At 41.9% G+C, this 25452-nt stretch overlaps 1 protein-coding gene across 11 annotated transcripts in view; it reads left to right on the forward strand.

Moving 5' to 3' along the window:
- Window positions 1–25452, forward strand: part of AFF1 (ALF transcription elongation factor 1) — a 135830-nt gene that overhangs the window by 49248 nt on the left and 61130 nt on the right. For all 11 annotated transcript variants that reach the window (XR_012042823.1, XR_012042824.1, XR_012042825.1 and 8 more), the window contains 2 exons: window positions 8621–8741; window positions 9303–10214. Coding sequence is in view for 8 of the 11 variants with exons in the window: in XM_072863337.1 (XP_072719438.1) it covers window positions 8621–8741; window positions 9303–10214 (1033 nt within the window). In the remaining 3 variants the exon portion in view is untranslated. The remainder of the gene's footprint in view (window positions 1–8620; window positions 8742–9302; window positions 10215–25452) is intronic.

Consider the following 25452-nt stretch of genomic DNA (forward strand, 5'->3'; position numbering starts at 1 on the left):
GCTGCAGGGGCTCAGCTCTTCTCAGGAAATGTTCAGGCTTACTCCTGGGAACTGCTCGACAAAGAAAGGCCTATTGATGCTGAAAGGAAGCAAAAACCTTTTAATGGCTGAGTAATGAATATATTTTTAAACTTGGCAACAGCAATAGGAAGTGAATAAATAAGACTTTGAACCCAAAGATTACTGTGGAAGAGGCAGAATGAGAAGATGCTTAATGTTACATAGGTAGAACTGACTTTTTTCTGGCAAAAGACAACTTAGCTTCTACTTAAGCAAACTGGCAGTTCCCTGCTGTTTGTTATAACATCCCAGCTATTCTCCTCTTCAATTTTTTGGTGTAACCTAGAGGGCTGTGTATTTAAAACATAGGAAGAGGTGTATTCAGCATCATTTTTCCATATGGTTTGAAGGAAAGCTTGCAGCAGTACTGGATTTTCTTGGAAAATTAATTTTGTTCAAAAATATTTGTCAGGAGGTTTCTTACAATCATCGTGGAAGTACGGATGGGCTGTGAGGCCTTGGTTTCTTGCTCAGCAGCCTAATGCTGCTATCATACAGTTAGTAAACAGGGCTGGATAGACTTGATGAGTTGAAGGAGCTAGAGGAAGCGAAAACTTGAAAAACAAATTCCAACTCATATTTCTCTAGTGTGAAGACATGTATTTTTGGAAAGCATATACCAAAGCTGGTTGATGTTGATGTGGAAAATAATTGACTAACTGAACCATCTGGTGCGCTTCTGCCATATGTTTTCCTCTTATCATTTGTTTCTGTTCAAACTGTGTATGTTCTGTGAAATAGTGTTTGATGTGAAACAGAACTTAAAAATATCCAACAAGTCACAACTTGACGATGTTTCCATAAAGGAAAAGAAGCAAAGGTTGGGACGAGGCATTTTTGATGCTGTTTGGTATTAACTTTAATGTCGTCTTTTCATCTGCTTGTCTTACAGTCACTGTCAGGCAAGCTGCTTAGGTGATACAGTGTGAGCGCCAAGCACATCTGTAATGCTCAGTAACTTTCCATGCCATGCATTTATCCACATTTCTTTTCAAGCTGATGGGCTGATGAATGAAACTGCATATTTAATCTTTGTAGATGTGATCCTGGTTGTACAAATTGGTGGTGATAATTCTATGGAGACTTCTAAAAGTCTAGTCTCTAAAGCAGCAGAGCCAGAGCGCTGCAGCGAGGCTGTTACAGTGCATCCATGTGATTTCTGTTTAATCTTTTTTGGGGGCGATGTGTCTTGCCTTGAAATTAAACAAGAATATGTCTCTCAACCTTGAGAAATGTTGATCAGCAGCTTCTCATGATAAAAAAGAGTCCATTTTAATGACAAAACAGCTTCAATAAATTTTTTATTTCCTGCAGTTGTACTAAAAGGAAATGTTCTCTCTTAATGTTTCGGAGGAAGAGGTTCTGCGCGTACAGAAGGAAGCGAGTGTCGTTTGTGTGTTTGCTTTTTAGCCGTTCTCCACCCCCTTCCCTGCTGCTGGAATAATTCCTTTTGGGAGCCAGCAACAGATCTTATTACAATTAAAACTAAAGCAGATTTTTATTTTCATTTCATTATCATTCAGAGAACACACAGGACAGGAGGAGAGGCAGAATTTCTTCCTGCGGCAGTCTGTTTTTTGAAAATGTTGTCATGGGCTGGATTGTCACATATCAGCATTTGAGACTCTGTAGTAAGGATTGTCATGTCACTGAGAGTGGCTTCAGAGCACGTTGGTATTTTCATGGTTTCTGTTACAGATCCAAGCCTGGATGATGTCGTGGGTCAGGGTGTATGCTTTGCTCAACTTTCTGAACCAAATCTCTTATTACCACAGTCAGTGGACTACCTTCTCCAGCATGGGCTGCTTTGAGCCTTGGAGTATTTTACTGTTTCAGTGTGTAGCAAGGCATGACTTGGGTTTTTTTGGGGCCGGGTGGGGGGGATTTGTGCATGTGTTTACTTCTTGTGGCGCATGTTTGAAGATGATCAAGACTGAACTAATATTTCAGGGCAGTCATTCAGTCTCATCTGTCTGTTTGAACGTACAGGGTATTTGGGCTTTCCTGGTGACACATCAGGTGTATCCCAGCTGCAGAGTGCAGCACTATTTTTAACTCTCAAATTTTGAACTGTTTCCGCCCTGAAGACGGATGGGGTGGGACCATGGAGTCCCCCAGCTCCCAGGCTCCCATGTGTTTGGCATGTTGGTGCTAAGCATGGAGGTCCAGTTTCCCAAAGCACTTCCACAAATCATTAAGTAAGAGCTTGGGGGTGGTTTTGGTTTTGAGGTTTTTTTGAGTTCCCATTCTAGGAAAATCTAAATATCAAAGCTGCTAATCTGGGGAGGTTCCTGAAGAACAGGAGCTGGGGTTCACCCTGCAGCTTTGGCAATAGCGAGGTTAGGGCTCTGTCCGTGCATGTGCGAGGGACAGCTTGCTGGAGCCTGGCAGGCGGCTTTGCTGCATGGGTTTCCTTTGATGGTGCCTGGCAGGCTGTGGAGACCTCCTCTCCTCTTGGCACGGGTCCACGCAGGGCCTGGCTGACTGTGGTTCTCCGATGCTTTCTGCCTGGCTTCCTAACACTGACTTTGGGGAAACTGTGCAGTGTTATGAGTTACAGCATAGCCCAGGTTTTCAAAAGCTTTAAAGAGCATATTGACAAATACCCTAAATGGCCAGGTTAATGGTGGACAGAAAGAGTGTCTCCACAGATGTTGCGACTAGGATAACTACAGGCTTATATTAAAAAAAGTGGGCATTTCAGTAGACAGCAGACAGTTCTGCTCTGAATTAGGAATGCTATCTAGTACAATACAACTTACTTGTTTTTAAATAAAAGCCCCTCAGTATGAGATGAGGTAATGTGCGTGGAAACTTGACATCTACATGATGAAGTATAATTAAACCAATTAAAATGAGTTTTAGCTGTTGTCTTCAGGTAGTTTAAGGGCTTGTCTGTAACTTAGAGAAGGGAGGGCTGGTGCTCTCAACTGCTTGACCAAATAAGTAGCTACTCGGTGTTTATTCCCTTATCCCTCTGCTTTTAAAACTGTACCTCCTTCTGTGCACTGAAATTGGAGAAAAAGCCCGGAACAAAAATTGGTTTGATCCGTTTCAGAAAGGGAGGCAGAGGGTGGATGGCAATCCTGAACAGCAAAAGGGAGGGGAATGACCCCTCGCCTGGCTGAATGGGTAGTCAGCTGTGCATGGCCAGCAGCCTGGGCCGCTAGTCACCGTGACAGCACAAAGAGGTCTGCAGTAGTAACAACGCATGACTAACCTCGCTGAGCAGTGCCTGATAGTCTTGTACGTGTGAGAGCACCCAGGTCCACTGGGCTGTCCTGGAGCAGGCACGTTCATCTTCTTTTAAACCTGCAGGAACTGGCATTATGGCAAAAAGGCGGTGTCCCTTCCCCTCCCCTCCGTCCCTCCTCTCCTTCTCTTCAAACACTCTTTAGAAAGAATTTATTGCTGTGAAGAGAGCTTGGGGTCAAGGAAGGTTCAGGGAAAGAAAAGGCCTTTAGAAGGTATTACAGCTGCTGTTTTTGCAGCAAGCAGCATGTAAGATGTTTTACATTCAGTGTTGGGATACATATAGGAAAGATAGCTACTTCTCATCGTAAATATTATTGTTGCAAGAGACAAAAGTTACAGTTGTTTAGGGTTTTCCTTTTGTTTTAATGTAATCAGAACCTCTGAGCAAAACAGCTTGATTGCTTTGAATTTGGATGCTTGCCAGCCTAGAAATAGGATATCCGTAATCCACATGGATGTAGCACAGTGCTTTAGTAGAAAACAGTTTGCAGGGTCATAATATGTGGCTTGGGTTTTTCTTTTAAGTGTGGGGTTGGGGTTGTTTTGTTTTGTTTTTATTGCTGCTGTTAGTTTTTAAACTACTTGCAAGTTATGGGCTTCTCTTGCTCTAAGTTGAGATCTAGTGAGACGTTTACACCAAGGCATAATGTAAAACAAGAACCTTGATCCGCCAGCGCTGACAACAGATTTTATCCTGGAGAGAAAATAAAAATAGCCCACAAGGTTTTCCCCCATTCTTCCAACATATCAGACTGATGTTCTGCTTGCCTCCTTTCCAGTAAATTTTTGCTTGTGCATGTATGTGCACGTACATGTTCTGTTTTGTCTTAACAATAACATCAAGTCTTAATTATTAAGAGAGTTTGTGGTGAAGAGGATTAAATATATGAGTAGTAATATTGTGCTAATGCTTTGGTTTATGATTAACATTAATGAACTCAAACTTTTAATATTTGAGGGTTGTTTGTTTTTGGGGGGGGTTGTGGGGTTTTGTTTTGTTTTGGTGGTTTGGTTTTTTGTTTGTGTGGGGTTGGGTTTTTTTGGTTTTGTTTGTTTGGTTTTTTTAAAGGTGCAGAAGCTGAACCTTGTGAGCTGATGTATAGTGTCCAAATGATGACTTCTCTTTATTTTGCCAGAGGTTTGCTCATGTGTGCCCAAGGTCAGGCCTGTTTTGCACAACTGAAGAATGCACTCTCGTTGCCCAACACAAAGTCCATTGAAACGGATAAGAATTTTTTTTGCCTATTTCAGTGGGCTTTGGCTCACCCTCCTGCTCTGCGAGTTGAAACAACTGAACAAAACACAAAACTTCTCGGACAGAATTTCCACTTGTTTGTTTCACAGCAGAGTCTCACTGTGGAGTGATTCAACCTCTCAGAGCTCTTCCAGCCAGGGAGATACACATGTGGTTATGCTGATATGTGTGGATCATCACTAATGCTTTTCAATCTTGGTTTACTGCTGATAGTGGCATGCTGTTTTGTATTTTCCTGCAAGAATAGTAATCTGAATAGTTTACAGCTCCTGCCCTTTTTACCCAGCAACCATAGAAAAATCCTGTTAATACTAAGTCATGTTCTGTATAGGTTTATCATACAAAGGGTGAACATGGGTGAACGTGTGGATCCCCACTGACTCCCCACGTCAGCCATCTGGCATGTGGAAATTATTCCTGGCTTGTTAACTGGATCCATCTGAAGTATTTTGTGTATTTTTTGTTTAAGAAAGTTGATCTACATTATCTCCTTGCTAATAAATCTTATGTGAAGAAGCTGACCAGGGGAGCAAATTTTCAATTACTGCTGGAAGCTAGACAAGCAGGGGGTAGTGAAGTCATTACAAGATAGGATGCTTGACTCTAGTGGTGTGTGGAGGCTGTTACTCAAAGTTCTCAGTGCTCTGTAGGAATGGCCACTACTACAGTAGTGCGCCTTGAAAGATCTCAAGTATTCAAATACTACTGCATGTGCCTTACTAAATAATAATGCAGATTATAAAGCGATGTGGTATGCTCTAATAGTGATGCTAGAGTTTTTGAAAGGTAACTGAGGTTCTTAGGGAGGTTGGGAATTGGTCTCTTAGAAGAGAAGTTACTCTTTTAGTCTTGACAGTGTTCCCCAAGAGACTTGTGTTGAACCTCATGGCTTTTATATCTTTCTCTGTCCCCTCTGAAAGAGGCAAACAATCTCTTACCTGGGAAGATAAAATGAGATTGGCTTATTTTAAAATAATTTGTTTTAAACCAGTCTGTTTTAAAAAGAGATGGATTGGCTGTGGCTTTTGTCCTTATGTATTGCTCAGATGAGCATTTTAAACCACTTTCATTTCTTACCATCTTGGGCTTCAGCAGAGAGCTATGCCAGCTCAACAGCTTGTCTCCGGGAGGCCTGGATCTGAAGTGTGCCACAACAGTCTGTGAATTGCAGTAGCAAAATCCGTTTTGGGGAAGCTAGCACAATATCTGTGTGTGCTGTGTACTCCAGCCAACACCATGAGTAATTTAATAAGTACTAGGGAGAAAACAAAGAAAACCAAGTATGTGTATTTAATGTTGCAGTTGTATTAAAAAGTACTGTGTAGGTCTGAGTGCTTGGCATTCATGGTGTGGATCAAGACAGAAATAGTAACAGGGTGGGCTGAGATGTGGGCTGCGTTGTGCGGACCAAAATGTGTATGTGTATCAAAAGACACAAAGTGGGAGAAGGAGCTTTGCTCTCTTTAACACAGTTGTCACTCTTGTAAAAAGTAGATCGTCTTTGTGTCTTTTAATTTCCTGTACGTCCCTCTGTCTATTGAATGATGAAAATTATGGCTGAAGAACTGACACAGGGAAAAACACGACTGGGAAAACAGCTGATGCTCAAGGATGAGTTAAAACTAACTTAAAATTGTCCTTTTGTACCTTCACCATTGCACTGAATACTATTGTTAGGCTCAAAAACATACTTGGTGGTAGCTTCAAAAGGATAAAGTCAAGGTGGGTGGGGGAGAGCTAGAGCTGAGCACCTGGTTGCAGTAACAATCTTGATTAGTCCGAAAACATCAGAAGAGCTCCTTGCAAGAGAGTTGTATGATTTGTTAAGGGAAGATATTGACTGTAGGGCAAAGAGGCTGGGAAATGGCAAGAAACAAGGACTGCCACCAAGGGCAATGGTTTTGTTCCTTTGCCTTCACCACTGTGTTGGCTTGAGTGCTTGTGCAGCCACGGGGGAAATGGACTGGGGACCGGTGGGGGAAGAGGAGCTGATTGATCCAGATTAAATCATGCCCATCAAAAAAGAAAAAAAAAAGTTTGTTCTACAGTTGGTGTCGGTGTTCCTGACACTGGGCCACAGTGTCACAGATTGGTGAAGAGGAGGTTTCAGAGGTCTCCTTCATGCTAAAAGCCAGCATCTTAGCTGTTAAAACCATCTTTTGTGATTTTTTTCATACTTGCTCTTAAGGGAATTTTTTTGAAGTTTATATAAAAGATATTTACAGAATCATTTTTTTACTTCCTGGAATGTTTGGAAAATGATGATTCATTCAGTAAAAATTTTCCAGATAACTTGAACAGATATGTTTAAAAAATGCTGTCAACTTGAAAAGCATTCATTTAAAAAATCATTCGCACGCATACAATTTCAAGTAGTAGATGTAGCCAAGATTGTTTCTAGTTTGCCTTATAATTCCTCCTAATTTTTTGTCTTCTCCTATATCTGGCTGCACAAAGCTTTCCTGGCACACAGAGGGCAACTGACCAACTAACTGATTATAGATACGAAATTGCTCACATGCAAAGTGACATCAGATGCAGAGAGGAAATGCTTCTATTATATATTGTTTGTAACAAGGATTGTGTATATTTACTGAATCAGTGATCTGTGATTCCCTTTTTTTTTTTTTTTTTTTTTTTACATTGTTTGCGTCGTTTGCGGAAGTGGAGTACATAGAGCTTACTGGAAACTTCTGGTTTGCTATGTTTGGAAACAGTTCAGCACTAACAAAGTTGGAAACTATTTTAAATGTGCACAGTCTAACCCCTGAATATGTCTTTCTGTCTTAGTGGCACAAGTACATTCTTGCTGCTGTTCCATATATGGAAATTTGCCATCAGACAGCATCGTTTTCCAGAGCTCATGTTGAGTCGGGAAACCCCCTCTGCAGTAGTCAGACCTCTTGGTTAACTATTACAGCAAAGCCAGTCCTCTATCTCTCCTTTATGGATGATTAAACTTTCAGTAGATGACTATGTGTGTGGTATTTGAGAAAATGTCGCTGGTGGGGAAGACAAGGCTCTTCCCTTCCAAACTGGGACACTTGAGAAGTTGAGTGTACTAAGAAGAATGTAGGAATTGTATGTATGCAGTAGACTGTGCAGTACAGTAGAAATAGGAGAGGAGAGGAGAGAAAAACCTGCATCCACATACTATGCCTGTGCAGTAGAGTAGAAATAGGAGAGAAGTACATGCATGCACATATTATGCCTGCATGCTTTTTCTTCCCAAATGTCCATAAATATTACAACAATAGATTCCTCTATTTTGCAGTAGTATGTCACAGAGGAGGTGTAGTTTAAAGAATCTGGTTTTCCATGAAGTCATCCTGCTGTGCATGTGACACAGCTTTATTGCTCTTTTGATGTGGGGCTGGTGGAATTGAGTGCATGCATATGTGGTTGAGGAGGAACAGGGGGATTCGACCTGGTGTTTTCCAAATTTCTGAGACCACCTCTTTAAATACATTTATGTGATTGCTTTAAATGCGACTATCTGGTTTGCCAGGTAAGCAGCTTTCCAAATGATCATTTAAAGTAGAGAGTAAGTTTTCAAGCCTGTTTATAAATTAGGCAAAGTTCAATCTCTGAAAGTGGCAACGCCTTCAAAATAGTGGATTCATTTTTATTCTCAGGTGAAGAGTTGGGGCAGAAGTCTGGAGGAGAACAAGAATGGTAGTTTTCACACTGATCATTGCAACTGGATTTGCCAGCTCATGCGCTTATCACCCATGTTGGCTTCTTCTCAATTTGTTTCACAATTAAATGAATGGATAGTTTTTCCCTTCCCACCCTTCTTCATGTATGATATCAGGAGTAGAAATCACTGAGAAGGATGCATGCTGTATGTTGTACATTACATTACTATGTGGTACGGCAAATACTGGACATAACTGATTTGTCAGCTATAATCACCCTGTGGATTTCAAATTTACTTTCATGCTGGACGTTTACCGTTGTCTGAAAACCCTGGTTTCTGCACAAAGTAGATACTTCTTGATAACACTGGTGTAAAGTGTTAACGATCCTTACTTTCTCTTTTTCCTAAAGCTTGTACAACGAGGACAGAAACTTGCTGCGTATTCGAGAGAAAGAGAGGCGGAATCAGGAAGCTCTGCAGGAGAAAGACAAGTTCCCTGAGAATACTCCCCTCTTTGCAGAACCCTACAAGGTAATGAATGGTAGGGGGGCGTGTGGTGGAGGGAGAGGAGGGAAGAGGGTTGGGGTGGAAGAGGAGAGCTGTGGCCTCTGCATACGGTATAGTAGACTTGAGCATGATACACGCAAACACAGCATCTTCCCATCTGCTTAACTTCAGTTCATCAGAGTATGTGCTTAAAGCTCTGTAGATGGTGGAAGCACAGTACAGGCTTTGAGTTGGGCAGATTCATTTGGGGGCCTCCTGTAGTCTGGGAGTTTGAGGGAGAGTGCTCAAGAGCAGCTTTGGCTGCCTGTCTGCAGCTTTGGTTGAAACAAACTCATCTGATGTTAGCGTTCCTGAAGACTGCAGGCGTACCTGCAATCTTGGCTCAGAAGAGCTAATACTGACTAGAACAGTCCCACTTGCTTTGGAGAGACTGCATGAAGGATCAAGGTGAGCTGGCATAACTTCACTTGTGGTGATGCATGGTGATTAAAATAAGATCCTGAAGAATGTCTCTTCTTGAGCTGGATCTCTTTGGATGGGGGGTCCATGCTTTTTAAATTCCCCCTCTCTGTTCTTCTGTTGTAGACTAATAAAGAAGATGAGTTGTCAAGCCGAATTCAAAACATGCTGGGCAATTACGAGGAGGTCAAGGAGCTCATCAGCAACAAATCCCATCAGAATCTCATAGGGATTCCAAAAAGTGTTGCTCCTCTGATCCCACAAGGAAAGCCTGATCGCCCATACTTCCCTGAAAAGACCAGCCATACGTTACCATCTTCATTCCACCACACAACCCGCCATCCACCCATGGGACCTACGGTTGTAGCTCCTCCCCCTCCAAGCCACTCCATTCACTACCAAAAGGCACAATCAAGAACAGAACCAGCTTCAGGTTTGCACACCAAGAGTCACAGCTTATCCAACAGTCGGAGCCAAGGTCAAGAACACAATCGTGGTGGCCAGGAAAGTCACACAGGTTTTCACCACAAGAGAAATGACAGACGTGCTGTTGGTGAAGGTCGTGCTAATGAATTGCAGGACTCCCTTTTGGCGCTTTCTCCATTGCTGTCATCTTTGTCTTCTCCAGTGGCACCTCTGTCACCTCTACATTCCAGCCAGCATATCAATTCCAGGTCACAGAACAGCAGCAAAAGTCATGGGGTGACCTACAGTCAAACAAAATCATCTCAGGACCTAGTGACAGGATCACAGGAGAAAGAAAGTCGGGACAGCTCAGTCGTTAACCTGACCAGCACCACTCAGCCTTCCTCTCAGACTTTTCCCCCACCTTTGCCATCAAAAACCAGTGCAATGCAGCAGAAACCAACTGCCTATGTCAGACCAATGGATGGCCAAGATCAGGCACCAGTTGAATCACCGGAGCTCAAACCTCTCCTGGAGGAATACCATGGAGAACCCTATGAAAAAATTTCAGATTTGAAGGCAAACGCCAAAGCCAAACTATCCAAATTGGAAATCCCTTCTGAGCCCATAGAGGTGAGTGCAATTGTTGGGGGGCTCTGTTTCTGGCAGGGTAGGTTCAGCTGTGGGAGAATAGGTCATTGAAGGGCAGAGACTACCAGAAGCAATGATGGCTGTGCACACGTTATCGTGTTTAGAAGGTGCATTTAGAGGTTGGCTTTTGCTGACCTGGGTGAGATATCTGTTTGGATGGTGAAAATGCAACGCTTGCTATGGTTCTGTGGTTTTCTCAGTGAGGCCACAGCAGCTTTTATGGTTAGAGAGACTGCTTCTGTTGCTATGATTTTTGTTTTGCCCGTAAAGATTGTTGAAAAGGAGAAGGGGATATGCTGAGCAGGTTAAGTGGTGATGCACCTGCAGTTAGTACATGCAGAGTGTCAGTACTCAGTCTGAGTGCTGGTGGGTAGAGGCCCCAAATCCTTGCTGGATATTGGGACAGCTGACTGTGCAGCAAGTTCTGTGGTCACCTGGTAGGTTGAAGGTTTTAGGGTTTTGTGATAAGTGACTGCGAACACCACAGGGTTCTCCTAAGTAAGTTTGTAAGATCTCACTGTAGACCCTCAGGAAAGTATTAATGTGAACAAAAAACATCCTGTAGATTTCTGTCAGATGGATTTAGCCTAGCTTCCTTGGGAAGCATGACACCATTCTGTCTCCTGCTTCATCAAATGCCTTTTGAGCAAGTTCTGAAGGTTTAAGTAAATTTAACGCAGACGTGGAATTCTCAATGATAAGCAAGATCCTAGAAGTTCTGTAAAATTTTGCATTTGAGCAAAGAAGATACGCTCTTTCTTGTCCCAGCTATGAGCAAAATGAGCAGAACTCTGCTATGTGCTTGTCCTTATCAGCAGAAGGCAGCCTGGGCAGCAAGCTCAAGCAAACCTTCATTCTCGTCACTACATTTGTGCTTTCTCTGCCAAGGACTGAGAGGGATGTTGCAAAAGATGTGGGATGGGAAGCTGCAGTTGTTGCAGTGAAGAGGTGGCAGTTGCGCCAAAGACCAAAATGTGTTGCATGTAAACCTTTGGGTAGTCCTCCTCATCTGGTAACAGCTTCTTCCTAATATGTATTATTTGCTTGAGAGTGAAACACTAGCTTCTTCGTTTGCCCCCCATTTAAAAACGAATAAAGTTTTGGAGCTTAGATTTCAATCTTCAGTTAGAATCTGCAATTTCAGTCTGCCGTTAGATTTCTGTTTTCAGGTGCTCTTTTGTCTTTCATTCTGCTCTTTTGGTCATTTTCATGGATTGCTCTTTTCCAGGTTGAGACATTTCAATTGGTTGCAGCAAGGTTGAGTGCAGGCTATTGCAGATTAGCAGGTGCAATTGGGAACATAACGCTGTTGCTCTTGTACTACTTAAGTGGCTCTCTTGCCAGAGGGAACAAAACTTTTGAGAATATGGATTTTTTTTGTATAGTTCTCCCTGCATCTTGAGTTGGTTAGAGGTCGTATGCAGTGTGTGGTAGAGACTGGTGCAGTTGAGCTGGGTTGGATTAGTCCGTTCTAGCTTTCACTTGAGAGAAAAAGGAAAGGGCAGTGGTCAGAGTGAGTGGGAAGGCTTTTCTGAAGATTTCAGAAAGCATCTCTCACCTACATTTGAGCCCTGTTGTGAAGTCCAGTGGCTTCACAAGGAGCAGGTGTGTTGTAAGAGACTATTAGGAAACTTTAGAGGAAGGGGATGGCTGGAATTATAATTGCTTCTTAACCAGGCTGTTAAGAAGTGGTTCTTTCCTTTATAATTATTTTGATACATCAAGATTCCTTGCTGTACTCCATCTGTTTTTTCTTACCCCAAGACCATCTATCTGATTTGTCATGTGTGATGAAGGCAGAAGCCTTGGATTTCTCAGGCATGTGTGTGTTTCTTCAGCCACTCAAGCGACTTAAAGCTCGCACTGGTAAAGCAGTGGGAGAGGAGGAGCAGCATTGTTGTACATGTGTCGTTCAGCAAATGGACACTCTTTTTCGTTGTGCCCTTCGAAGCCTGTTGTTTCAGCTTTACTAAGGGACCAGCACACTGCTGCTGCCTGCCTTGTGGCTCAGCCTCCTGCACGTTCAAAGGCACTTGGTTCACAGGTACATTTGGCAGTTTTACCATGCTCATCCTTCAGCACTGAGAAGGATGAGCTATTGCTATGCCCTATGGCATGTAGGATCCCACAGTGCTGACCTAAGGCAGCTGGGCAAGGAGAGCTATGGAGATAGTTTTCAGATTGTGTTTTGCCTTTGTAATAAAAAGGGAGAGTGTGGGTGCAGTCTGCTTTTCATGAAAAAGGGTGTTAATCAGCTGCAAATGGCTGTAGGCAGTTTCTTGTGGAAAATGAGATGAAATTGGCAAAATGACATTGTTGAGAAGTTGTGAAAATACTTTCATGCTGAGAGACTTTATTTGCTTCAAAGTAGGTTTGGCATTGAACATCATACCTCAAAATTGAAATGCAGACCACAGTGCACTTCCTTCATTTGCCTGACCGGATATTTTACTCCTGGAGGGGAAGTAAAGCAGTGCAGGGCCTTACCTTCTGCGTTACCTATTCTTCATTATCCATTGCCAAAAAGATAAAGGGCATTTCTGGGTTTAAAACTCTTTGCAATTCCTGGGGTTTGAGTGTAGGTGGTTTTTTGGTTTTGGGTTTTTTGTTGGTTGGTTGGTTGGGTGGTTTTTTTGTTTTATTTTGTTTTTTTGTTTTTTTTTGAGAGGGCATGCTTATTTTTCAGAAATGAGACTTCCTTGTTCTCTCCCAACTCTTCCTGGTCCCATGTCTATTTTCATCTTATCTCTTTTCCCATCCCCATGCTTTTTATGTCATCTCATGTGTCTCTGGTTTAATATTATTTTAGATAGGGCAGCATTAGCTATGATGCTGTATGCTGAATGAAACTTCTTTCTCACTTTCCATTGAGCACAGGACTCTGAATCCAAATGCCCATAAAAATCCTACAGCTGCCAGAGCACAAGTAGCGTTACCCATGCTGGTGCAGGAGTGCTATTAGGTCTCTGGTGGAGTAAGAACATAATTAAAAAGGGAAATTAAGATAATGAAATAAATTGTTTTGCACAAACAAAACCCCTGGTTTTAATTATATGCTTAGTCCATTTCAAAGCTGATAGGTGAAACCTTTTGTGATTATGCTGAATGATCCTCATTTGAGGTAGGTATTTTTAGGCTGTGACCTCTGTTTTCTATGCATAGGCGTTTTGGATAATGGCTCTGTAAGCTCTAGTGAAAAATCCATTACTTCATTTTCTGCTTGTTTCAGGCTTGTCATTATCATATTTACTTAATTCTGTTTGGTTTCAATGATTAACATATTTTTGATGATACAGTCTTTCAGTGCTGAAGCCTGGAGAGTGAAGAGGAAGAAACAGTGTGGTGCACACCTGGATATATTCCCTGTGTGCTGGATGTACAGTACGAAAGAGGTGATTGGGGAACAGGGCTGGGCTGGTTTGCTTTTAGGAAATATCCACTGAGGTATGTTGCATGCAGGTGAAAGATTCACCCAAAGAAATGATCTTGGGAAGGCTAATCAGGGGGTCCTTCTGCTGAAAGGTTGGCCCTCCCTTTTGTTTTTGGTGAAACAGGAGCTGCAGGGAGGCTCCTGCCCTCCCATGACCCTGACAGTGAATAGGTCTAGGCTAGCAGAAACTCAACTATTCTTCCCTCTTCCTCCCAGCAACTGGGAGCATGGTTTTACAAATTTTATTTAAACTGCTCAGCCCCAGTTATACTGAACAGCCACATGCCAGATACAGTTTTTCCCATGAGCTCCCTTGACATCATTTAGGAAAGCCATTTTTTCTACCACATGTTTTTTGGCTAATTGAATTTCTAAGGCATGTGTCACCTGCAGCTGTGAATTCATTATTGACAGCTTCTGTTCATGGCAACACTGACAAGTTAAGCCTTCCAGTCTGAATAGACAAGCAGATTCACTGTAGAGTGAATTAATCCACAGTGGATAACTGTGCAGTGACTCACTTTGCATTCACGTAAAGAAACTGAACAGCTCTTTCCCCTCTTTTCCAAATAAAAACCTTTGCTTTCAAACGTCATCCCCATCTCTTTAAGGCATCTTTCTAAATTTATTGTGGGAAGACTTAAAAATATAGCATACGTGAAGCTTAGATGTATCCCTTCTCTTAATGTGCCAGATTTTAGCTCTTCCCTCAGCACCTTTTCATGTCTTGAGGAGAGCACAGCACCAACAGAGACCCTTGTATTACCTCCATTGGCAAAGACTGTGATGTCTTAAAGGGAATTGGCTTGACGGCAGGGCCAAGAAGCAGTGAGGCTGGTTTGAGAGAGAATGTTTATAAATCCTCAAGCGTTATTAAGGGCATAGTGTCTGGAGGAGTGTATAGCACTTGATGCTCACTGAAGATTTGGCTTTGTTTTCCTGGCAGTTTCATAAACGTTAGGGAGTGACTCCTTTTATCTCATGTAATGAGACCTCATCGGACTCTCCTCTTTCACCTACAAACTAGGAAAGCAAATAGGGAAGCAACCAATTTAAAAAACCAAAACAACAACAAACAATGATGTGTTAAGTCTTTTTGGTAACACTGTATTATCCTTGAAGCACAGGATACACAAAAAGATCTCTGTGTTCAAAGTGGGATTGCTGTCATAGAGCTCTATTCACCTCAGTAAATATTTATGAATGGTCACCAGTTAAAACATGATTGTTGCATAGTATATAGTAATGACTAAATACCTAGAAAGAAGTTTGGATGACAAAAATAAAAAGTCCATTCTAGATAAACAATTTTTCACTGACTTCTCCCCATGGCAACTGAGCTTTTCTACTGGCAGGAGTGGTCAGACAGGTGAACCCTATAAACTAGAAATAAATATATTGCTTTAATCCTGTGTCCTTTAAAAATGAAAATCTTTAAAAATATATATAGCACTGTCATTTGGTCTCACCTAGTGAATACAGAGTATTTAGCATTAAGCTACTGTTGTTGTCTTTCTACCAACCTTATATTTATTTATCATTTACTGACTAGAAGGGAGATTGGGCTTTTTTTCCCTCTCCCCTTTGTATTCCTTTTTTGATTCTTTTTTCTTTTTTTCCCCTGCTTTGCACCAAGAGAGGTAACAAGGTTACTTCTATCTCCTCTGCTGCCCTCTTTATAGTCGGAAGTGCCTTATGTGATTGGAGAAGGGTTTCCTTGCTTCACCACAAGCATTGTGTAAATTTGTCTTTTTGTTGGTGTGTGACTGCTAAAGAAGCAGATTAAACACAAATGACAATTGTTACTACTAGATTTTTAATGTTTGCTTATGGTCTCCGGAACAAAGAGCACTCTGGAAGAGCTGGGGGGTGAGGGCATGTGGGGCAAGGAGCAGGTGTTGGTTCAAAAGCCAAAAGGACATCTTGTATTGTTACTTCAGTTTAACCAGACTCTGATGTTCAAAGTTCATGTGTCAGACTGCAGAAGTCATAAATTAGAAGTTGTCTTTTTCATCTTCCTCTTTGATGCTTGGAGAAGGTACACTCAGGTCCAATGTTCAACTACCAACTCTCAGCTGCAAGGCTTTTCAAGTTTGAGATCCTTGCTTGTTCACTTGGCTCCAAGGTCTGGACTTGGTTTTTATGCAAAATACCAAATAACAGGGGAATTGTTTAAAAAAAAAAAAAAAAAAGTAATGCATAGTGCTGCATTCAGCCATCAGGCCACCAGAAACAGGTGGTGTTTGTTCTTGCTGCTTGGAAGCCCAACTAGGGAGTATCAGTGTGAAGAAAGGAACAGGGATCCTGCATCTGCCTGGAGTGTGTGGTGAGGAGGGGAAGGAGAGGGTGCCAAGAAACTGTTTCTGAGAGAGCAGTTGAGTCCTTGCCAGCTTCTCCCATCAGGTATGGATCGACTTAGCTCTTTGGCTTACACCAAACCCAACTTCTCTCCACAGAGTGTGTCTGGGCACCATTGCAGAACACTCGTCCAAATTCGGTTGCTAAATCCATCACTTTGCAAAGCAATGGGAGACTGAGAAAGAGTAATGAGATGGGGATTTGCAAATCCTGCAGAGAGCAAGAGCAGGATAGATAAGGTCAGGCAAGAATTTCCATAAACTGCGTTGCATCTTTCCAGATGACTCAGAAGTCAGTGTCTCATCCAGACTGCTGTGAGAAACTCGGGCTTAAACGAGCTGCTATAGCGTATTAATCACTGAGAAGTTTTTTGGTTGAGGTTTTTTAAATTGTTCTTCCTGTGAAGGACTTGTGATCAGCCATCCTTACTGGAATCAGTTATGATTCCAGCACAGCATTTAGACCATTGCCTTTCTCATTGGCAACTGTAAAGAGTGCTGTGTTTAAAAAGGAGGGACCAAAAAAAAAAAAACCAAAAAAACCCCCAACGAAATAAAACCTGTGGTCCTCTGCCATTTGCAAAGTCAGGAGCCAACAAGCTGAATTTAAGGAGAACTTAAGAGCACTTTTGTTGTTACTTACCATTGCTGTGCAGAACGGAATCAGTGCTTGTTAAATGTTGTGTGTGTAAACAGCTACTTTTTTTTCTGTAATAACCCATTTTGTGTCAGTGGCTGTATGTTAATGGTAAAATGAATATCCTGCAATTCTGGGTATCAGTAATTTTCCAAACCTTCATCTGTACAATGGGGACTAACACACACAAGTTTTACAAAGGTAGGTAAATAAATGTGCATAGAAACATTCAGATGTAGTAATGTTGAGAAGGTATCAAAATGAAATTGATAACCCTGTTTTCAAAGCACGGTGTTAATAGTGAGCTCTGTTAAGTCAAGCAAGAAGCAATAGTTTGGAAGTGAGGGGAAAACCAGCAAGTGCTATAAGTTGCCCTGTAAAGCTCCATCTGTCTAACAAAGCAAATTGCAGAACGTCTATATGACAGAAATTCTCACATTTCTCCTGAGCGCTTGACATTGTCAGGTTAATATTCTTGAAATGCAGGGCAGCAGGAATGAGTGGCTGGCTTGTGAGCGAGTATGGAAAATGTCAGTGAGATTGTTTTGCTGGATCCCTCAGGTTTCCTAACTCTTTTTGAAGCCATGACTGTGTAGCACCAGCTGTGTGAGTTTTACATGCTAGAGAGAGCGAGGGGAAGGTAGCGTGTGCCACTGGGGCTGCAGTTACATTAGCGTAGCTGTGGTTTGAGGGACGGACTTTGTGGGCTTTGTGGGCTTTGCTGGTGCTGCCTGTGAGTCCTGGGGAAGGAAGGAAGGAAGCATCATTTGAAGGTGGCTGAAAACAGGTTTTTTAAGAGTCTGCTCTGTCTTGCAGGAGTTTCATATGAGGATGCTTTCCTTGTGCTATAGTTGCTAAACAAAACCAAATCAAACTTGCAGAGCTTGACCACAAGCTGTGCTTCGTTTGAAGTTTGTGGTCTCTATTTTAGTCCTTCAGAAAAGCTTGTGCGCCTAAAGGCCTGACTTGTTTTTTCTGCCAAAGCACTTTGTCTAATAAGCAGTAGTATCTCTTTCTGGGAACCTGGAATCATGTGTCTTGAGAAATATCATTGCATCAGTTTCACTGATTGTAATAGTTATATTGACAGAACTCAAAAGAATAGTAAAACCATAATGCTGTGAGTTGTGTGCTGGGTATTTTCCTTCCCCTGAAGGATTTTTTTTGGCTCTTCCAGAAGAGTCCTATCTTCTACATTAAAGGCTTAACCATTCTGTCATTACTTACACACATACCTGTGCTGTCATTACTTACACACACATACACCCCTGATGATGGTAAAGTCCTTTGCCAGAGCTGCTTAGCGAAAGTTAAATTTTGGCAGAAGGACCCAGCCTGGAGTCCAGCATGAATTACCTACCCTGAACAGTATTCTGAATTTGAAGCCAAGCATCAAACTGCACCTTGCAGGTGGTTGCATTATAGCCAGCTTTATTTACTTCTGAACAGCAAGGAGTCTAATTTCAATTGGGTGAATGACAAATGTTACTGCTTCTCTAGAACTGGCTTAGAAGAATTGGGAACTATTATTTCTAACTTTTTTTTTTTTAAAACTAATGAAGTTTTCTGCACAAGTCTTTTAAATGCAGAGGCAGCCTGTGCCTTTGCAGACAAAGCTTAGCTGCTTCGCTAGTAACTTAAGGAAAGCAAAATTCAGTGAAAGGAGCAGACTACAGAAAAATATATTTTAAAAAAAATAGTTTGGGAATGGAAACAGCATACCCTTGCTTTCAGGTGGGTGCTGCAGTTGCATCAGCATTGCTGGTTTGCGAAGCAGCTGGTTTGGGACAGTAAGCTTGCCAGGGAGGAAATGAACTACCAGCTGCTGGGGTGGCATATCAGGGAGGGATTGTTTGTTTGGTTGGTTTTAACTGTTTTGTTAAGCTGAAGTGGTTGTTTTCAAACCTTGTGGGGATAGTAATAGTTTGTAGTAATTGCCTGACACTCCTGCTAAAAATCTGTGTGGAAACAAGAAAACTTTGTGTCATCCTTATCTTTGGGTATTGTTCATATGTGTCTCCTGTGGTGACTGCTGGTATGCAAAACTGTTGTCCGAAGAGAGTAATATGTACTCATGTAGTGGCATCTCAAAGAGGGAATTGTTGTGGGGAAGAAACAGCAAGTGAAAATAGAACTTGGGTTCCTTGCTTGTGGGCAGACATCATGAACAAAATTCAAGGAGGTCGTGATTAGCAGCAGAAACATTACAAGAGGCATTTCATACTGCAAATATAATTATTGTTACTGCCCAGTATTCTGACTAATAAACAAGAGAAGTGATCTGGAAAGCCTGAGGAGAAGGCTAAGAGCAGATGACAGCCAAACCTTCCAACAAGGCAACTTCAAAGCAAGCACTGAAGGCAGGGAGAGGTGGCAAGCGACACGCATGTTAATAAGCTCAAAACAAAGCACATCCACTGACAGCTTATCGCTGCCAGTTTCAAAAGTAAAGCCAGACATTTATCTCGGAGGAGGAGGAGGTGACTGTGGTGGCCTCAACTGTTCCTCTGCCTCGTCTCCAGACTCCATCATCCTGCAGTTGTGTAAGGTCTTTGATTGTAAGAGGTATAAAAAGTTTTTGTTTGTTTGTTTTTTAATGTATTGTTTCTGGAACTACATCTAAAAAAAAAAAAACCAACCCACAAATCCACAGTCTTTTGGAAATCCATGTTGCACTTGATGTTAGACAGCACCAACAGACAATCTTTTTTTAGCCTGGGGCGATAAGCTTGTTAAAATGAAAAGCTGAGGAGTAGCTTTATTTCTGACCTGATACCTGTTTAAATGTGAGATATGTCTAAGGTTTGTTTAAAAATGATTTATGATTTATTTAAGAATTCCTTTAAAGTAGAAAATTTTTTTGTCCTGGACATGGCTCACTTGATCCATCAGTCCTCTGCAACCCAGACTGTGTCAGTTGGGGTGTATTTTGGAAAACTGCACGCTTCAATGGAGCCTTGAAGCTGCAGTATCTTACCCTCTGTTAAAGTAAAATGAAACAGGCAAAAAAAGGATAAACAGCTTGTTGGAGAATGCAAATCACAATTCCTTCACCTCTTTCCCTCCTCTCCTCCTGCATTTATGTTGCATTGGGTTTTCCCAGTGTTTTCTCTCCTACTGCCTTTCCTGCTGGACCAAGCCAGGGGGCAGTGGGAAGGGCACAGTGTGCAAGGTGAGGGGGGCTGAACATGGTGTCAGCTCCTGAAGTTATTTTTCTATAGATTAAAGTATACGTCAGCTTTTCACAATATACAGTTAGCTAGCCATTTATCCGCCTTCCTGTTAACAACCGGGATAGAGTTTGTCACTGGGGTTCATATTGTAGCATAAACTGCCTAGATCTGGGATGGCACTTGCTCTTAAACATAACACAAGTCGTTTGCTTAGAAGAAACTGAACTTTTGATTCCACCACTATCCTCTTACTGGGCATAGTGGTTGGCACCTTGGAAGACATTAGGGGTGTTCACCTGCATCTTTGTAAGATAATAGATTGTATGTGTTTCTAGGAGGATTGGGGGTTTTAATTACTTTTTTTAAAATCGCGACAAAACAATTTATTTTTATAGTTTCTTCACGTGTCTATATAATGATACTTTAATACTCAGGCTTGTTGTAATAGCACTTAGTCTGATCAACTCCATTTTATTTTTCTGACTCTGTTTTGTATAAGAAAAATTTAAAAAAAAAAAAAAAAAGAAAACCTCAACTTCACTCTAAGGACTGAAACTGAGCTACATTGTTCCCAGTAAACATCCCTAATAACTTGCATGTAAATATCCAAAGCTATGTGCTCCAAGGCCTTTCTCGTAACCCTTAGGTGTTGTGGTGAGCGTGAGCTGAAATGAATTGCAGTCAGGGAAAGGCTAACTACAGGATTCTCTGCTGCTTGTTGTTATACCAAGTGCCCAAAGATGTATCCTTTTACTTGAGTCTTCTCCATGGTCCTTTTTGGTTCCCAGAAGTGAAAGCAGTTGGTACCTTTTATGCTCTTACATTAATTTCATTTATTTTTTCCCTCATTTGCTGTAGCAGCTGTATTGTAGGTACATCTAGAGGCACTGACCCAGATCACTGCTCGGTGTGGTTTCATAGACACAAGCAGTTTGGGGGTTTGACAGAGATTGCATACAGCTTTTGCATTTTTAAATATATAAACAGATTTTGGCTTCTCTTGTTTTCTGTCACCTGATGTGCATGCAGTATCTTAAGAGAAATCGAAGTCAATCCCAGTGGATAGGGGAGAATTATATGGCAGGATTGGTTTTTGTGGTGGCGGTGGTGGTGGTTTTTTGTTTTTTTTTTTTCCCTAAACCAAGCCATAGCATGCAGGTGTAATTACGTAAACAGGAAAAGCTACTTGTTGTATTTGATTTAATAGGTGAGTCCCACTGGATGTGAAAGACTTCTTTCCCTTGCGTGCCTCTCCTTTGGAAGAAGCCACATGTTTTATCCAGGCTGGAAATAAACTAACAATAAAATGCCAAAGCAGCTCTAATAGCTCATGTGAAACGTTCTCTGCCAACCTTTTCGTAGATTTTTTTTTTTTTTTTAAACTCTCCACACCGTTTCTTGCACAAGTGGAAAGTGCCAAAGGGACAGATGTTGCCAATTTGAACTGTACAGGGGGAAGGCAAATATTGCTAAGCAACCGTGTGCTTGAGAGAGCGTTTTTCGGAGAGGAGCCAAGGGAGTTATGCCTGGGAGCGCTTGCAGCTTCTCATGGCTCGGTGTGAGGGAAGAGATTAAAAGTTCTTTCCTGTCAGGGTTGACACCGCCAGCACAAAAGACACCATAACCTATTGACACTGATTAGGGCTGACAAGGGAATGTATGAAAACAGGAAATCTCCCCTGCCATGTAGGAAGGCAGTAAGACATGTTCACAGAGGTAAGTGCACCACACAGACATGGCTCGGCACTAAGCCGCCTCTGCCAGGGCGATGTCAGGTGTTGGCTTCAGCGGGAGGAGGTGAATCCTGGGCAGGTGGAGGTGAATCCTGGGCAGGCGGCTGAGCCCCATGAAGTCTGAGGAGGGACCTTGCCTGGGTCCATCTTTTGCATCTGGCTGGGAGCAGGTTGCTGAAGGATGGGCTGGCGGGGAGAGGGGGCTGTTTTCAGTGAGTCTTGTAATTGCAGGCTGCCTCATGTAAATCAAGTTAACTTCTCTAGTTATTGAAGGATGAAAGAACTTATAAGCAAGGCAAGTCTTAAAACACCTGTGTATAGTTGCGCTCCTCCCCGGCCTAGCAGCACTTCATAGCTAAGTGCCAGGCGGAGGGTCATTCTTCTGGTGGTCCTGAATGCCACTGGAGATGTTTCCTCAGAGAGTGAACTTGCCTGTTTCAAGCTTCTGAATTATTCTGGCAATACACCTCTCGTGTCTTGTTCAAGAGATGTATTTTCAGGAATAAAACACAGATTTGTCTTCCTGCATTGGGCATCACATTAATACTCTCCTAATGCTATTTTGAGCACCTTCTGGTCTTTGAGCTGATTCTTTGCATTGTTTGAGTGAAGGGAAATGGTTAGCACATGCTTTGCGTTTTATTTCTTACTTCCTGGAATTTTCACTGGGTACCAGTGAACCACAGTAGAAGTGGCATTTTGCAACTTAAGGATGCTCCGTAGACATTGTCTGCATCGGCACAATGATGCATGTTATGACAAGTCTGGTGGTACTGCTCTTGCTTCTTGGGCTCTGTTGTGATTGCAGTGCTCTTGCTCTGTACAGGTGCTGCAGCAAGAAGTTGCGACACTGAAGTATTGGTCAGCTCTCTGTTTTTCAATGAGCATGAGTATTAAGAGGAGAAAAGTTTTCCTGCTGTTGTGATGATGAGTAACTTGAGAGGGCAGCTGGTGTAGTCCTGTATCACAGAAGTGATTCCCGATGTTACCTGGTAGGGCGTGAGATTGCCAGAGCTCACTGAAGAAGGCAGCATGTAACTACTGCTGCCTTAGGGGCAGCAATATTGGCGAGAGCACAGCTCTAGCATCCTTGGCAGGGATGGGCTCAGAGGTGGGGTCCAGCTCTCTGCGAGCAGCCCTGCACGTGGGGATCTGACCTCTGCAGTCTCCAGCACTGGTTGTTTCTGAAGCTGATGGCTGGTGCTAAACCAGTGATACACGGATCCTGAATTTCAACATCTCTGGCTGACGTGCTGTACCATTTCCAATGCTTGACTATACCAATATGTTAATTTTTGAAATTATGTTAGTGGTATTCTTGCCCTGGCATACCACTCAGTGTGGTCTGTTTTCTATCAGTTATGCCTCTCTTATTTGTTTCCTTGTGTTGTTATTCTGTGCTTCAAAGTTTCAGGTCTCATTTTTCATTTTCACTGATGTCTAATGATGTCTGAATTATTTTTAATATCCCCCTCCCTCCCAAGCTTTAGCTGCCAGTTTTCATCATCATAATGATGAGCATTTATTATTTGGACAATAACTTAGTGCTTAATTGTTTTAAGGAGCAGAATATTTTAATTCCCAGTTGGAAAAGGTGATATTCCTACCTTTTTGATCTCCTGCTTTTCAACACACTAATTTCTCTTTCTGAACTGCATTAGCAGTGTTACATTTTCTTGCCAAATTGTTCAATTGGTCAAATGGTTCATAAATGTCATTAGATATTGAGGTGCTCTTTTTGCATGCAGTCAGGTGTAGCAAATAGTGCGAGACATGATCTTGGCAGTCCATCCTGCTCCAAGCAAAAGGTCCAGGTGCATTTCCCAGAGGGGCTCTGCCGTCAGCTCAGCTGCCTTTGCATATACCCGACCACACAGAAAACAAACTGCAACTGCCCATGGGCATGACTTAGCATTTGTTTCAGACCCAGCAAGGGCTTGACGCTGGAAAGTGTCCTCTGCCCCCTCCCTTCCCCGCAGCTACCTTCATCTAATAAAAGGCATTACTGCTTTCTATGAGTCCTGCTTCTCTGGGATATTGAATTTAATCACTTTGGCCTTTCTGCCTGTTCTTAAGATGGAGCTTTTCTTGAATCAAAGGAGGGAGAAACAAGTGTGATGTTTGCCTTGGCTGCTAAGGAAATAGAGCTCAATAGTACTGGACTCGTGGACTAATTTTTAACCGGTTAGTCACCTTCAATATTAGTAAAAAAAATGAAACTTCACCTAAACTCCCATTACTTACAGAAACTCCAGTTTGGGTGACTTATCCAGATGTGTACTTTCCTTTCAAGATAAATAGTAACTATTGCTATTCAATACATTGCTGTGTAGCTTAGATTATGCCACAGCCAGAAATATTATCTTGGCTGGCTTATTAAGCTTCATTAAGTCAAAAGAAAAATGCATCCATCAAAAAAACCCAACTTAAAGTTTTCAGATCTCTTTTCCTCTTTCACTGCTTGAATTTAGAAAGAATAGTGACAACATAGCAATACTTACTTTTTCCTTTTCTTGGGAGATGTTGAGAAAATTAAGTTTCTGTATTAGCAGAATTTTGAGATAACTTACTCCTCTTGAATCAGACTCTACGTTCAAATATTTGTTTTAATGCACTATTGAATTCAATAAACAAAGCACCCCCAAAGGGAGAAATTCCTGAAGTTTAGAGATCAAACCCACAGAAATGCAGAAGATTTTGAGTGAGCACTTCCCCACGATTTTTAAGGCTAACTGCTGTATGTATTTACAAGTATTTTTCTGTGTCTCTAGAATGAACACACTGGCAGGGTGACTGCACATTTTAAAACTCTATTGTAAAATAAACAATGTGTGGAATGATTCCTTATTAACGCTGTGGTATATATTTCTTTAAAAGTTTGTAGGTTTGTTTTGTTTTTTAACATGGCATAAGAACACTAGTTTTTTTTAAGTATGCCTTATTCACGTTGCATTTTGAATAACAGTGGCTTATGAAGAATGCTATAGGTTTTGGAAGATGGAGAGTGAATTCATGTAACAGGAGACAAAGTCATGTCAGATTTGGATCCTGCCAACCTACTCCTCCTTATACAAGGAATATTTTGGTTTCTTTCATCAGCCTGTCAGCTCATTGCTGTTCAGACTAAGTTGTAATTCAGACTTGGTTGGACACCATCTGTTTGCTAAAGGTGAAAGGTGCAGTATTTTCAGCCTGAATGTTTTCACTTGAAGCAAGCATTTTACTAAAGGTGCTCTTGGCTGTCAGGTTGCTTATCTATTTGCAGTTTTGCTTTTTTCATCCTTGGCTGGATGTGTTGAAAGAATACCATCTGCACTTTACTGATGCAGAGGACAGGCTGACTTCCCTTGCCTCCTTGGTTTGCTGTACTGCAGAGCAGGGTCAGCTCCATTCCTTCCCCTCTCTGCTAATACAGCATTCATGTTACTACAGTAATACTACACGCTTCCATAGCGAAAGCAAGAAGAGAAGCAGTGTGGTATTTATTTTCCTGTTTGCTGTGGTAGCAGTAACCCCTTGGGTATGTCCTACCCTTTCCTTAGACATTTCCTCGGAGTCCTATAGCCCACAGCCTTCTGTGGTGCGCATGTAGGGAAATGCTTCTTGTCCAGCTTGCAGGAAGTTGTTTGAGGGTTGCATGTGAAACTATCCTGATGCAGAGACTTTGCCTGAGAGGACGTAAAGAACAAATTGCAATACAGAAAGGTGTTGAGTCCAATCCATCGTATGAGTACAAATTATTAACCTGTCTGCTCACATCCCTGAAGTATTTCAAATGGTTTGAGTGTTTTGCCACTGGTTCGTGGGAACTTTTCACACAAATACTGCCATCATATGAGCAATTATGTATTAAGGAAAGTACAGGTAGTGAAACAGTAATACAGAAAATC

This window comes from Ciconia boyciana, chromosome 5 (genome assembly GCF_034638445.1).
Source record: "Ciconia boyciana chromosome 5, ASM3463844v1, whole genome shotgun sequence".
Classification (NCBI taxonomy): domain Eukaryota; kingdom Metazoa; phylum Chordata; class Aves; order Ciconiiformes; family Ciconiidae; genus Ciconia; species Ciconia boyciana.